The sequence below is a fragment of the Triticum aestivum genome, chromosome 3D, assembly GCF_018294505.1.
Source record: "Triticum aestivum cultivar Chinese Spring chromosome 3D, IWGSC CS RefSeq v2.1, whole genome shotgun sequence".
NCBI classification, from domain to species: domain Eukaryota; kingdom Viridiplantae; phylum Streptophyta; class Magnoliopsida; order Poales; family Poaceae; genus Triticum; species Triticum aestivum.
The window spans coordinates 598,096,560-598,108,992 of NC_057802.1; the positions used below are offsets into that span (position 1 = coordinate 598,096,560).

Below are 12,433 nucleotides of genomic sequence, written 5' to 3' on the forward strand. Positions count from 1 at the left end.
GAAAAGGAAAAGCCGAGGGGCAAATTTGTACGCGACCACCGCTCCTTCCTTTCTCGTCTCCCTCCTTCCATCCTTTCCTTCCTTCTGCCTCGCGCCTCCCTCCCAATCCCAAATCCCAATCCTTCCTTCCGCCGCCGCAGCTCGATCCGACGCCGCGCCGGAGCCGCTCCTGGTGCGAGGAGGAGGCGGCAGCCCACACGACCGAGCCACCGACCCCTTATATGTAATGGACGCCGACGATCCGCCAGAGCCCACAAAAACCAAGCGCGTCCGGCTCCCACCCCCGCCGCTGCCCGTCTAGCTAGGGTTTCCGGTTGCTTCTCCCTTCGCCTCCTCATCGCCCGGCGAGCGGCCCCCCGACCATGGGCTGCGCGCCCTCGCACGACGCCTTCAAGGCCACCGCGGCCGCCGCGGCCAGGGAGACGCTGCGCCGGGCCACGACGGGGGCCGCCGCCGCCTCGTCCTCGCGGCGGGCGCGGGGCCCCGCCGCGCAGTGCCGGCAGCGGGTGGCGCTGATCCGGGCCGCGGCGGACAGGCGCTTCGCGCTGGCGGCGGCGCACGCGGCCTACTTCCGCTCGCTCGTCGCCGTTGGCGGCGCGCTGCGGCGCTTCGCCGCGGCCGCGCTGCTCCCGGCCACCCCCGACCCCGCCGCCTCGCCCGTGCTCACCCTTCCGCCGTCCCCCGACGCCAAGCCGCCGCAGCCCGCCGTCGCCTCCTCCTCCGCCGCCGCCGCGTCGAGCCTCCCGCCGTCCCCGGACTCCTCCTCCTCCACCGTCTCGCCCCTCTCCCACTCCCTCTCCGACTCCGACGACGACGAGAACAAGCACCTCCACGCGCTCGACCACTCCCGTCGCGCCCGCGTCCGCGGCCACGCGCCGCCCCCGACGACGCAGCACCACCGCCACCACATGAGGAACTCCGCCACCGTGCCCACGGTGGTCTACGAGGACCCCTACGCCGAGTACGCCGAGGGCGCGGCCAGCTACGGCTACGGGTCCGCCTACACGTACGGCCCCTACGGCGAGCCGGTCGCGGAGGAGGCGAGGCCGCGCGGCCCGCCGCCCACGCCGCCGCCCCCGGAGGCCTCGCCGTGGGACTTCTTAGACCTCTTCACGCCCACGCCCTACGACCAGTTCCTGGAGGACTACCCGCGCGGCATGCCCGGCGAGACCGCCGACGCGAATCGGAATCTGCCCACCAGCAGCCCCAATTACGCCAATTACGCCGAGCTGAGGAGGATGGAGGGGATCCCGGAGCTTGAGGACGAGTCTAAGCTGGAGCCGTCAACCTCGGCCGTCGTTCAAGATCAGAACGTGAAGGGGAACAGACCAGCTCCTGGTCCTGCCACCAATGCCGCCCCTCCCAAGGGCACCTCCTCCACTGAGGTGAAGCTGCAGAGCAAGGGATCACCTGGTGCCAATGCTGAGGCGAATAAGCCGCTCTCAAGGAACGATTCAGTGCCGAGCAATGCCGGCTCCGATACGAACAGCAAGAAAGGGGGCAGGAGCGATGCAGTGAGCTTGAACGGCGCCAACTTTGGTGACATTGCTGGCGGCAACTCCTCCGAGAACAACAAGAAGAAGAAGGGTGTACCATTTGGTGAGAATGGTGACAACATTGTCGGCAGCAGCTCCACCGGGAAGAAGGGTGCTGCGGTTGATGAGGCCGGGTCGATTGTCGATGCAGATGGCGCTGGGGGGAGCCACGGCAAGTCAGTGCGGTCGGCCATGACAGTGAGCAGCGAGTCCTTCTCGCCGTTGCACAATGGGGAGAGAGATGTCGTGGAGGCGATGGAGGAGGTCAAGGAGCGATTCGAGGAGGCGCTGCATTGCGGCGATGAGGTCTCCAGGATGCTCGAGGTGGGGAAGGTGCCTCACCGGACGGCGCCTAAAGTTCTTAGATGTGGGTAATGGAAATATTTCATTGGAGCAACACATGTCTGAAATTTTGTTATATATGTGCAAGTGCATTGAAAGGTGACTGACATATTATGTTGTTTCTGCAGATTTCTCCTCCAGGGTGATGGAGCCTATGTCGCTTAGTGTGCCGTCCTCTTCTTACTGCGTTCCAAAGCGGGAAAGGCGCTCAAGGTTACCGAGCACTTCAGCTTCATCGGCCAATGGCGGAGGAAATCGCAACGGAAGTCTCTGTTCAACTCTGGAGAAGCTCTGTGTATGGGAAAAGAAGCTATATCAGGAGGTTAAGGTGAGAACATTTGAGGCCACATCAACAAGCTACAAGCGTCCATTCATATTATCTCTTTATTTACTGCCAAAATATGTGTTGAAAAAGGTTAGGTGATTGTTCTAGGATGAAGAGAAGCTGAGGACTCTGTATGAAAAGAAGTACAACAGGCTGAAGTCGCTAGACGAACAAGGGGCAGAGCCGGATGCGATAGAGACGGCCAGATCGTCGGTGCGGGACTTGCGGTCGAAGATCACCATCAACATCAAAACAGCCAAGGCTTTCTCGTCGAAGATAGAGAAAATTCGGGACGAAGAACTGTACCCTCAGCTCGTTGATCTTATCCAGGGGTATGATGAAGTTCCCCTCCTGGTTCTAGTTGTTGCACAACTTCATTGTCTGACAGAACAAAACCTTTAAACTGACCACACTCATTGCTGCTCTTGTTTTTGTTCAATCAAACACAGATTGCGGAGGATGTGGAAAGCAGTTCTGGAATGCCATGAGAAGCAGCTGTCGGCCATAAGGGACAGCAGGCTGCACCTGCTCAAGGCGAGGACCGTGAGCCAATCCGCCGCCGCCACATTGGCCACGCTGGAGCTGGAGAGGGAGCTCACGAAATGGTACCGCTGCTTCAACAAGTGGACCAGCTCGCAGAGGTCTTATGTGGAGGCACTGAATGGATGGCTGAGGAGATGGTTCCCGGAGGTGCAGGACGAGCAAGACGCGCCGGACGGCGCCCCGCCTTTCTCCCCGGGCAAGCTCGGCGCCCGGCCGATATTCGTCGTGTCGAACGACTGGTTCCGGGCCATCGATCTGGTGCCCAAGAGCGACGCGCTGAAGTCGATCGACTACTTCTACAAGCTCGTCCATGAGCTCAGGAAGAGGCAGGAGGACGAGGACCGGCAGAAGAGGAAGGTCGACCACGCCTCCAGGGACTACAACAAAAGGCGCGAGGCCCTGCAGCGAGAGCTTGGCCCGGGCACGGGCACCGACATGGTCACCCTCCCGGAGAACCGTGGTGATCACACCGTCGATCTGCACAAGATGAGGAGGAAACTGGACAACGAGATGGCCAAGCACGACGAGGTGGTGAGGCATGTCCATTTTGCGGCGTCGGCCACTCTGCCGGTCGGCTTCGTCCCCGCGCTGGAGCAGATCGTCGGCTTCTTCCATGGCAACCTGCAGGTCTACGCGCGCATCAGGACCAACGGCGCCGGAGCTCACGGGGCGCCTACAGAGGTTCGCCGGCCACACCTTGGCTGATGGCATTGTTTTAGCAGACAGTTTTGTTGTGACTGGGGTGGTAGAGGAGGAGAGGGGGTAGTGCTGGAGAGAGATTTTGTGTATAGATGATCATTGGTTCATTCTGGGGATTAGGCCTTAGTTCCTACGAACGATTATGGTGGTAGATTAGATAGAATGTTAGTGTTTTGCAGAGGTTTTTACTGATGGTGCCTGGCTCACCCATTGCTCAGTTAGAGGGAAGCTGCAAATGTTTCAGTGGTGCTCCAACTCCAATTAATACTGTACATCGTTACATGATACTTCATCAACTTACTAATCGATCTTCATCTCAGCAATGTGTTTGAGAGAGCTAATAGTTCACATTGTGTGACTAAGAATGCGCTACTTCGCACTATGTTTTTAATTAACTGTGAATCCTAATGACAACTCCCATGAAACACAAACGGCATGGCTTCATTGCATTATTCCAGGATCTAAAAAACACGAATGTATATATATGTACACAAAAAACAGCGAGCGTCGGTTCATCGTCGTCGCCTTTTCCTTTACATTCGTGCCTACTACTGACCCCTAAGCGCGACGGATCCTCCATGGTCTCCTCACTGGACCCAGCATTACAAATAAGCTTCAGTCATCCACATGCCTGAAACTGAAAACTGTGGCAGCACCACCTACCCCTCCCGCCAGGCCATCTAAAAGAGGTGGATGTCCAGGTATAGCACATGCATTCTCAGCATCTCCTGAACAATTCCGCTGCGTTCCAGCTACCTCGCCCGTGAGATTCTATTTCGTCGTGGGGCACACTGCCCCGCGAAACGCAACTTCTGTTGATAGGGTCCCGGTTCGGTTGCCTGTAGCAGTCACAGCCAGGGGTGCATGCAGTTACGCGGTGCTGGCATGAACCGCCTCGTCTGAAGAATCGTCCGCCTTGGCATTGGCATTGGCGTTGGCCCTGGCCGCGGCGACGGACCTCATCATTTCTTGTTGTCGCTTGTACTCAGCCGCGCGGCGGGTGCTCTCCATCGAGATGAGGAGAACCGTCATGTCAGCTGGGCTCACGCCACCGATCCTGCCAGCCTGGCCTAAGGTTTGTGGCCTTACCTGCAGATTCATCATCCAAATAAGAGTTGTATCGGACGCAATCGTAAAACCAGAACGCCCTGCTTAGAATAGCACAGCGCTGCAGTCGACAGGTTTTAACCACTTGGTTCAGTGTGTGTGTGCATGACAGAGAAGTTCAGGCAGGATGTGGTCAAGCAGATCAAATTTGCAGCGCTGAAATCTTGAGGAAATGTTGGGCAAAAAAGGAAGGCATCTTAAGATTCCCACACCATCGATTATATCACACAAGACTGAAGTGCACACAACATGTGTGTTGTTGCTAAATTTTTTTTTGAGTCGATGTTGTTGCTAAATTAAGGACTGAATAAAAAAGTGCATGCCCCTGGGTTATTATTGGCAGGTTATCTTATGTAAGGCTCTTGAACATATTCTAAATACTACTCCAGAAAGAGCAAATATACTGTAGAAGCAGATGCTTCTCATACCTTGGAAAGTTTCTCACGAGCTTCAAGGGATAGATTTAGCATCGAGTGGTAATCCAAGTCTTCAGGAAGTTTCCTGTGTTCCTGATTTATAATCTGAAGAGGAGGTTTTTCAAGTAGCAATAATGACAGGATTAAATAACTGAACCTATCAAAGTCAATGGAGCTGGTCTTTTTCTTAAGAAAAGCAAGAATAAAAAACTTAAACCCCTGACATTCTATATTACAACGGAGAAAGGTACAGAATCAGCTACAGTTACAAAAGAGCTAAAAACAAGTTCCTCAACAGAGAAAAAGAACATGCATAGCACGACAGATACTTGCACAACAAGTGCAATATGCATCACTGCCAGGCTTCTTAAACATGTATTTACCATTTCTCTTGCACTTGAAAGAAGTTCCCTTGCATATTTAATTCGAACAAAATGACATGACCATAAGCAAATTACCTGTTGTAATTGACTCTGCTGTCGTGCTATGAAACCTTCGTACTTGATATCAATCTCTACGCAGTCTTTCTCAATGGAAGATAAATGCTCATTTCCATATCCGTGCTTGTCCAGAAGTTTATACTGTACATGTGGCTTTTTCAGTATGGCTTCAAGTGTCGATGACTCCTTTACAGGTTGGTTTGATACTGCAGTAACTTCGGCAGCAAATTCAACTCCTGCAAACGGAATACTTGATTATAGAACCAGAAACCATGCTTGTAAATACACGAAGAGAATAGATCTTAACAATAATAATATAATATTTCTGAACTCCGCATAAAATATGTGGCAATGCAGCTTCGAAAGTATATAAAGCTTACCCGATACTCTTGTATGCTTCAATCGTTCTTTTTCTTCTTTAATGCGGGCTTGCTTTGACTTATAAAGCTCCCAGCGTCTATCATCTATTAAACCAATCTCTCTCCCAAAAGGGGTCAACCGACTATCGGCATTATCGGATCGAAATAGTAGACGGTGCTCTGAACGACTGAATGTACACAAGTGCCAACAACAAAAATTATCAGTCAAACTGTGATTCAAAGAGTCATTAGATTATTTAAATGGTAAGTTCATTGATTCCTTCTAATTGACAATATTAGACAACATAAAACATCACAGCATGCTGTCAGTAAAGTTCTTCTGGCTTGTTCCTTCAGAAAACAAGTGATTTGTAATTATGGCTCTATTTTTCTTCATAATGAATGAGCAGTGCTCATGCTGAGTTTCTCGAAGATCTATAACATCTTTCGAGCATAGTTTTGTAACTTTTGTCTAATTTTATGCTCTGCATTTAACTAGCCCTTTCTGATGCAGTCCTTGGTGAGAATCATGGCCGTTACTCTATGGTTAACAAAACTTGCCACTACAATCCTTGGCACACAAGGGTTTGCCACTTCATATCTCATTGAAATGTGGCCCCTGGACCCACGTGTTTGTGAGACATCAATTTGCAACTCCATGAATGCCAACAAATTGAGTGGCAAACCCTAAAAGTTGGCATGGAGCCTTGTAGAATTATACAGATTCTAATATTCACTGTTAAATACAAATACTATGTCACATTGCTTTGTCTTAATATTTATGAGCCTGCAACTATGTTTTTTCCATCAGACCATTTAAGCATTAATACCAAGAGCTGTTGTATTGATAACCCATACCTTGTTAACATGCGATAAGGCTCCCTAAGATCTTTTGTAACAAGATCATCAATCAGAGTCCCAATGTAACTGCTTTCCCTCTCAAGAACGATTAGTGGCTTTCCATCAGAATGTCTAGCTGCATTGATTCCTGAAACTATACCCTGTAATAAAAGTGAGCAAGATTAGGATCCAGAAAATCAGGTTCAATCAACCATATGTCCTGAAATGGGCATATCAGAAGCGATGAACACACCTGAGCCGCGGCTTCTTCATATCCTGTTGTTCCATTAATCTGACCAGAGAAGAACAAGCCCTCGAACCTTTTTGTCATAAGCGATCTTGAGCACTGATAAGCAGGCAAGTAATCATATTCAACAGCATAAGCTGGCCTTAGCATCACACAGTTCTCCAGTCCTGGCAGTGTTCTCACAAGTGGTAATTGCAATCTCTCAGGAAGACCAGTGGAAAAGCCCTGTATGAGGTGTATAAATGGTCTAAGTTGTAGATTTTGAGTAACACAATGATTCAGAAAATATCGTTTTTACACAAAAATTACATAGATAAGAACAAGTGATACCAAATCTCAAACTGAAAACAATTGGTGAAAAAGGAAAAATATACAGAATTGGGGGGGGGAGAGAGAAACCTGTAGATATAGCTCAGGGACATCTCTACCCTCCGGTTCAAGAAACACCTGATGAGATTCTTTATCTTTGAACCTTACAATCTGTAACAAACAAATATACGGTTATGTTTTGGACTGTGATCAGCAAAAAAGTTAATCTATATAGGAAAAACTAGTTTTTCTTTCCATGATCTTTTCAAGTTTAGGTCGATTACACATAATAGGTCAAAACATAATCTTTTGTCGAACAAAGTCACAGAACAAAAATGTCCATGATATAATACCTTGTCTTCAATTGCTGGGCAGTACCTTGGTCCCTTTGCTTCAACCCAGCCACCATACGTTGGTGTTTCATCCAAGTTGTCTGTAACAATCTGGTGTGTCTCTTTTGTAGTTCGCGTTAAATAGCAGCACATTTGTTCCCTCTCAACGTGAAGTTCAGGATCAAAACTAAACCAGCCTACCTGTTTCAAGAGGCACCATCAATGCAGATAACCAAGAAAATATAATCACAAGAAAACAATATTTTCACATGTTCTACACACCTCTTCATCACCATGCTGGGCTTCCAATCTAGAAAAGTCAACTGTTCTGCGATCAATTCGTGGTGGCGTGCCAGTTTTTAAACGGTCAGTTTCAAAACCCAGATGCTGCAAGTTTTCAGTAAGTCCCTGAGAAGCTGACTCTCCAGCTCGCCCTGCAGGCATTGATGTCCTACCAACCCAAATCTTACCACTCATAAATGTCCCGGTGGTAAGTACAACAGATGGTGCATAAAAGTCCATGCCGAAGAAAGTGTGAACACCCTCAACACTATCATTCTTGCCTATCATAACTTCTGTAGCCATTGCCTCTCTAATGAAAAGATTTTGTGTGCTGAAAATAGCATGTGCAACAATAAGTAAGTAGCATGAAAAGATACCAGACTAATAAATATGCCGGCAACAACAATAAATATATAGATTAGATGTCATAATAGCCTTGACATTGCTTTTTTCAGTTGATAATGAGAAAAATCTGCACAACAGGTTCACCTTTACGATTCTGGGAGTCAATATGCGGGAGAAAACATTCATCTACTCAAATAGTAATACCTACATAGTCTTTGGTCAGGAGTAACACTACGACATGCCAAATTAGGGAGGTTGATATGTTTTGTAGCTTATAAATAATAATAAGATCGTGATTCTGTCAGAAGCACCTAAGAATATACATATGAAATATGTGATTTAGTTGAGAGACCAGCAAAATGAATATTCATCTTTACATAGCACTAACCACTTACTTTGTCAACAGAATGAATATTTTTGGCTAAGTGTGCAAGTTATGACAAGTTTGTTTTGTATATACTGACCTTTCTACAACTTTCCTCATCTCCATTGCATACTCCCTCTTATCGGTCTGAGCACGCAGTGCACGGACAGCAGGACCTTTTGAGCTGTTCAGCACACGCTTTTGCAAATAGCACCTATCAGAAGAAGAGGTAATGAGTATATACCAAAAGATCTCTGTTGATTTGGTAGCATTGCAAGTTTCTCTCAGCCCAAAACCCCAGCCACAAGCACAAAAGGCATGAAATGATTTGTCTGTGTAAACAGGAGCAGATTTAACTTCCTACCTATCTGCAATCTTTCCAATATCACCGCCAAGGGCATCTACCTCATGGACAAGTTGAGACTTTGCAGGCCCGCCCACGGCGGGGTTGCAAGGCTGTATAACATATCAGGGAGAAAAATGAGTCAGCAGAAATGCATTTTTGGTGCCTGGAATGTCGCAAAACTGACAGACAGCTCCTTGACTAAGGATCCTTCCTTAGCTCTTTATAGCATATACTCCCTCTGTTCCTTAATATAAGTCTTTTTAGAGATTCCACTATGGACTATATACGAAGCAAAATGAGTGAATCTACACTCTAAAATATGTCTATATACATCAGTATGTAGTTTGTAGTGGAATCTCTAAAAAGACTTATATTTAGGAACGGAGGGAGTAGAAATTTGCAACCGCCATATTGAAGTTCCCTTCTACTGCAAATTCAAACAGCTTTGTCTTATGTAGTTATCTAGCCCTTGATCAGATACCCACCAACATCAAAATTTGTAACAGAACCTGTGTGCTGCAGCCTACAGATACACTAACATATCACAGTGTTGCACATTGTTCAACTCTTACAGCAGCACATGGTTTAATGGCTCGATTCTGGGTGCAAGGAACTTCATTACAGACCTGAACTACAGTACATCGCAAGGATTCGATGCAGGGACGGAGCCAGGAAAGAGCCATTGGTGTCAACTAACACCTATGCTTTCTCGTGTTGCTCTTAGAAATGTCCATGCATCACAGCTTTTGACACCATTGATTAGCACATTATATGGTAAGATTACTGCACTGGATGTATGCTAACCCCCCCATTGAACATTATTCCTGGCTTACTCGCATCCATCCATCCAGCACATGAACTCGGTTGCATATTTTTCTTATGAGCTATTATGGATAGAAAGATGAGAAACTAAAAATTTACACGAATCAAAAGGATATGCCAGCACGCTACTGCAGAAACCTGAACTGAGAACTGTAACGGAGCTCGGCCGAGCGCAGCAAACCTGCCAGGCGATGCGGTCGATGTTGAGGGTGAGGAGGAGGGTGCGGGCGCCGAGGCGGGCGGACGCGAGCGCGGCCTCGCAGCCGGCGTGGCCCCCTCCGACCACGATGACGTCGTACCGCTCCCGCAGCGACTCCAGCCTCCCTCCCGGACCTGGCGCCACGGCTTAAACGCGTCAATGGCAACCCCTCGTTCCTCGAACCGTTCGGGGGCAGGGGAGTGCGGGGAAGGGGGGCGTTACCGTTGGGGGCGGAGGAGGAGGCGGCGGCGGCGGCGGTGGAGAGGCGCGGGCGGCGCGGGCGCCAGGACGGCGAGGGGAGGGGGCGGGTGAAGGGGCCGGAAGAGAGGAAGGACGAGAGGCCCGCGGCGGTGGCCGGCGGGCGGAGGCGGAGCAGCATCGCCGGAGACGGTGAGGGGGAGAGGGAGCGGCCTATCTGCGCTCTGCTCTGCTCGCGGCTGTGGCTCTCGCTCCGGATGCAGATTGAAAGGGAGATCTTGCAAAAAGGACCCTCAGAATATGGGAGTGTGGTAAATTCATCCTCCGGCATTTATTTTTAAGTCCTATGTTATTTCAGTAAATTATACTAGTAGAAAGTCACCGCATACCACATAACCACTTTGTGAAGATTCTCAAAACCCCACCATATTTGAGACAGCTCGTCTCTTGCAGCAGTGTTTATGTTTGTTTGTATTTTGACACAATCGCCCGTAAAAAGGGCCCGCACGTCAAGGTCGGCATGGCCAGTCGTGACTCGTGACAATCATCCGAGAGGGGGCCAATTTCAAACAGAAAACATAACATATGCATGAATACACAATCAATAATAGCTGCTTCATTCTTCTTCTTTTTGAAAAAGGACTGCATGCATGATATGTACCTGAAACGAAATCCAAATATCGTTCACACTTTTCCAACTCAAATTTCGTTAATCGACGCAATCAGAACATGACTGACTGAGTGAGTGAACATCTGAATCAAGTCTTACATAAACATCATCTGAACATCTCTGAAACAATTTTCTTTAAGAACATTTGGAAAATACCTTGCTCTGCTTCTTTAGTCCTCAGAAGCACTTCATTGTTCAGCTCATTGACAGTCGTCACATTGGGCCGTGCAGGTCCGCAACTGTGACGGCATCAAGCCGCCGATGATGATCGGTGACGAGCAACACACAGCGGCAGCACCATATGAAGAGAAGGGAATCAGAAGCGGTGGCATGTAGAAGTAGCCATTGCTAGTGCAGCAGCAAGCAGGCGGCGCAGCGAAGGTTGGAAATTAAAGAATCGATGGAGTGGACGAGAAGGGAAAGAACAAGATTGAGGATTGAGACTTGGGGGGAAGGCCTGGAATTTCACTAGCCATGGTGGTGAGTCATGGAGAGACACACGGTTTCAGTTGATTTGAAGAAGGCATGGATAATTGTGAGATGTTGAGACCAATGCTTAGTAGAGTCAAATAATATAAAACTTTTGGAAGGGGGGTCGCAACCCTGTTTGGCCTCCGTTAGGCTCTGCCAATGGACATGGCGTGCCTCAATGGAAAAATATGATGCGGTGGACAGCAGCCCACAAGGCGGGTCGCCTTCTTCTTCCTCTGTGTCCAGCGTCCTCCTGCAGTCACCGCCTCACCCTCCCGTCTAAGGCCAAGGTAGTGAGCGTGTTGGTGTTGGCATTGAGACTTGAGAGGTGGGACCCATGTAAACCTCATCATATTTTTCACAGTGGCAGGTCATGTTGGTCCTCACGAGTGGTCTCCTTTTGTTACATCTCGTATTAAAATGCTAACAACAGTCAGTGTCTGTAACCTAGATGCCTCAAATACATAGATTTTTTAGAAGTCATAGTAGTGGCGTTTTTCTTAAAATTTTGATAGAGTGGTTTTACAAAAAATGAAATCTCAATGCACTTTTTTCACGATAGCAAAGAAACTTTTAATTTGGGGTTCTTTTCACAATCGTAATGCAACAATGGCAGATACGGCAATAAACTTTGTCACACAAAATAAGGGTTGGCACATGGAAAACCGCTTTGGGGCAGCCAGCACAATGGTCGGGCAAACAGGCGATCATTCTATGTTTCAAAATATAAGAAGATTTTTACTTTTGACAGTTTTCAACACACGACTTTGGCTAAGACGTATAGCTAAAAAAGTGAAAATGTGCATGAAATAAAAGGTATTTTGCAAGATAAATATTGTGACATCATTCTTATGTGTTCAATCTGTATATATGTGTGCATATTAGTGCTCAAAGTTCTAAAAGATTGACAACATGCAAATAACGTGACATAATTTGGGAAGGATGGAGAAGTAGCCAATACACTATTAGTTACCAGGTGATACTCCACGCAATGCTGCAGCAATTAGTTGCAATATATTCAATACAATTTGGTTGTATGGAACATGGATATTTGAACTAATAATATGATAGCTGGAATAGGAATTTATTGTACACAATTTGATTATTGTGTAGTTATAAAGCAATTATTGAATATAAATAACATAATATAATGGAAATGGTTGGGCTTTTCCCATGCATGGTTACTTATTGAGGTGGGCATTTCCGTGCATGTTGAAAGAAATAAGTTCGTGGAGATCAACT

At 48.1% G+C, this 12,433-nt stretch overlaps 2 protein-coding genes across 2 annotated transcripts; one reads left to right on the top strand and one right to left on the bottom strand.

Annotated features, from left to right (window-relative positions):
• LOC123080810 (protein ALTERED PHOSPHATE STARVATION RESPONSE 1) lies at positions 1 to 3,744 on the top strand. The gene is made up of 4 exons (XM_044503764.1): positions 1 to 1,902; positions 2,006 to 2,205; positions 2,311 to 2,534; positions 2,652 to 3,744. The coding sequence occupies exons 1-4, from the start codon at positions 363 to 365 to the stop codon at positions 3,448 to 3,450; spliced, it is 2,763 nt and encodes a 920-aa protein (XP_044359699.1). The 5' UTR covers positions 1 to 362; the 3' UTR covers positions 3,451 to 3,744.
• Positions 3,745 to 3,864: 120 nt separating this feature from the next.
• On the bottom strand, positions 3,865 to 10,305 carry LOC123080811 (tRNA uridine 5-carboxymethylaminomethyl modification enzyme MnmG). Its single transcript, XM_044503765.1, has 13 exons — positions 10,075 to 10,305; positions 9,835 to 9,986; positions 8,850 to 8,941; positions 8,586 to 8,699; positions 7,777 to 8,107; positions 7,516 to 7,695; positions 7,253 to 7,333; positions 6,860 to 7,078; positions 6,625 to 6,767; positions 5,788 to 5,954; positions 5,426 to 5,643; positions 4,980 to 5,072; positions 3,865 to 4,533 (listed from the first exon to the last, which is right to left on the bottom strand). Exons 1-13 carry the CDS (start codon positions 10,229 to 10,231, stop codon positions 4,315 to 4,317), a joined length of 2,166 nt encoding a protein of 721 aa, XP_044359700.1. The 5' UTR covers positions 10,232 to 10,305; the 3' UTR covers positions 3,865 to 4,314.
• Positions 10,306 to 12,433: the final 2,128 nt, after the last annotated feature.

What these genes read in the sequence shown, in the direction of transcription:
- LOC123080810 (XM_044503764.1), top strand. Translation starts at nt 363, where the DNA reads ATGGGCTGCGCGCCCTCGCACGACGCCTTCAAGGCCACCGCGGCCGCC. An exon ending in GGCGCCTAAAGTTCTTAGAT is followed by an intron (nt 1,903 to 2,005) that starts GTGGGTAATGGA and finishes TTGTTTCTGCAG; the next exon opens with ATTTCTCCTCCAGGGTGATG. An exon ending in CTCGTTGATCTTATCCAGGG is followed by an intron (nt 2,535 to 2,651) that starts GTATGATGAAGT and finishes AATCAAACACAG; the next exon opens with ATTGCGGAGGATGTGGAAAG.
- LOC123080811 (XM_044503765.1), bottom strand. Translation starts at nt 10,231, where the DNA reads ATGCTGCTCCGCCTCCGCCCGCCGGCCACCGCCGCGGGCCTCTCGTCC. An exon ending in AGCAGAGTCAATTACAACAG is followed by an intron (nt 5,073 to 5,425) that starts GTAATTTGCTTA and finishes CCTCCTCTTCAG; the next exon opens with ATTATAAATCAGGAACACAG. An exon ending in CTCGTGAGAAACTTTCCAAG is followed by an intron (nt 4,534 to 4,979) that starts GTATGAGAAGCA and finishes ATGAATCTGCAG; the next exon opens with GTAAGGCCACAAACCTTAGG.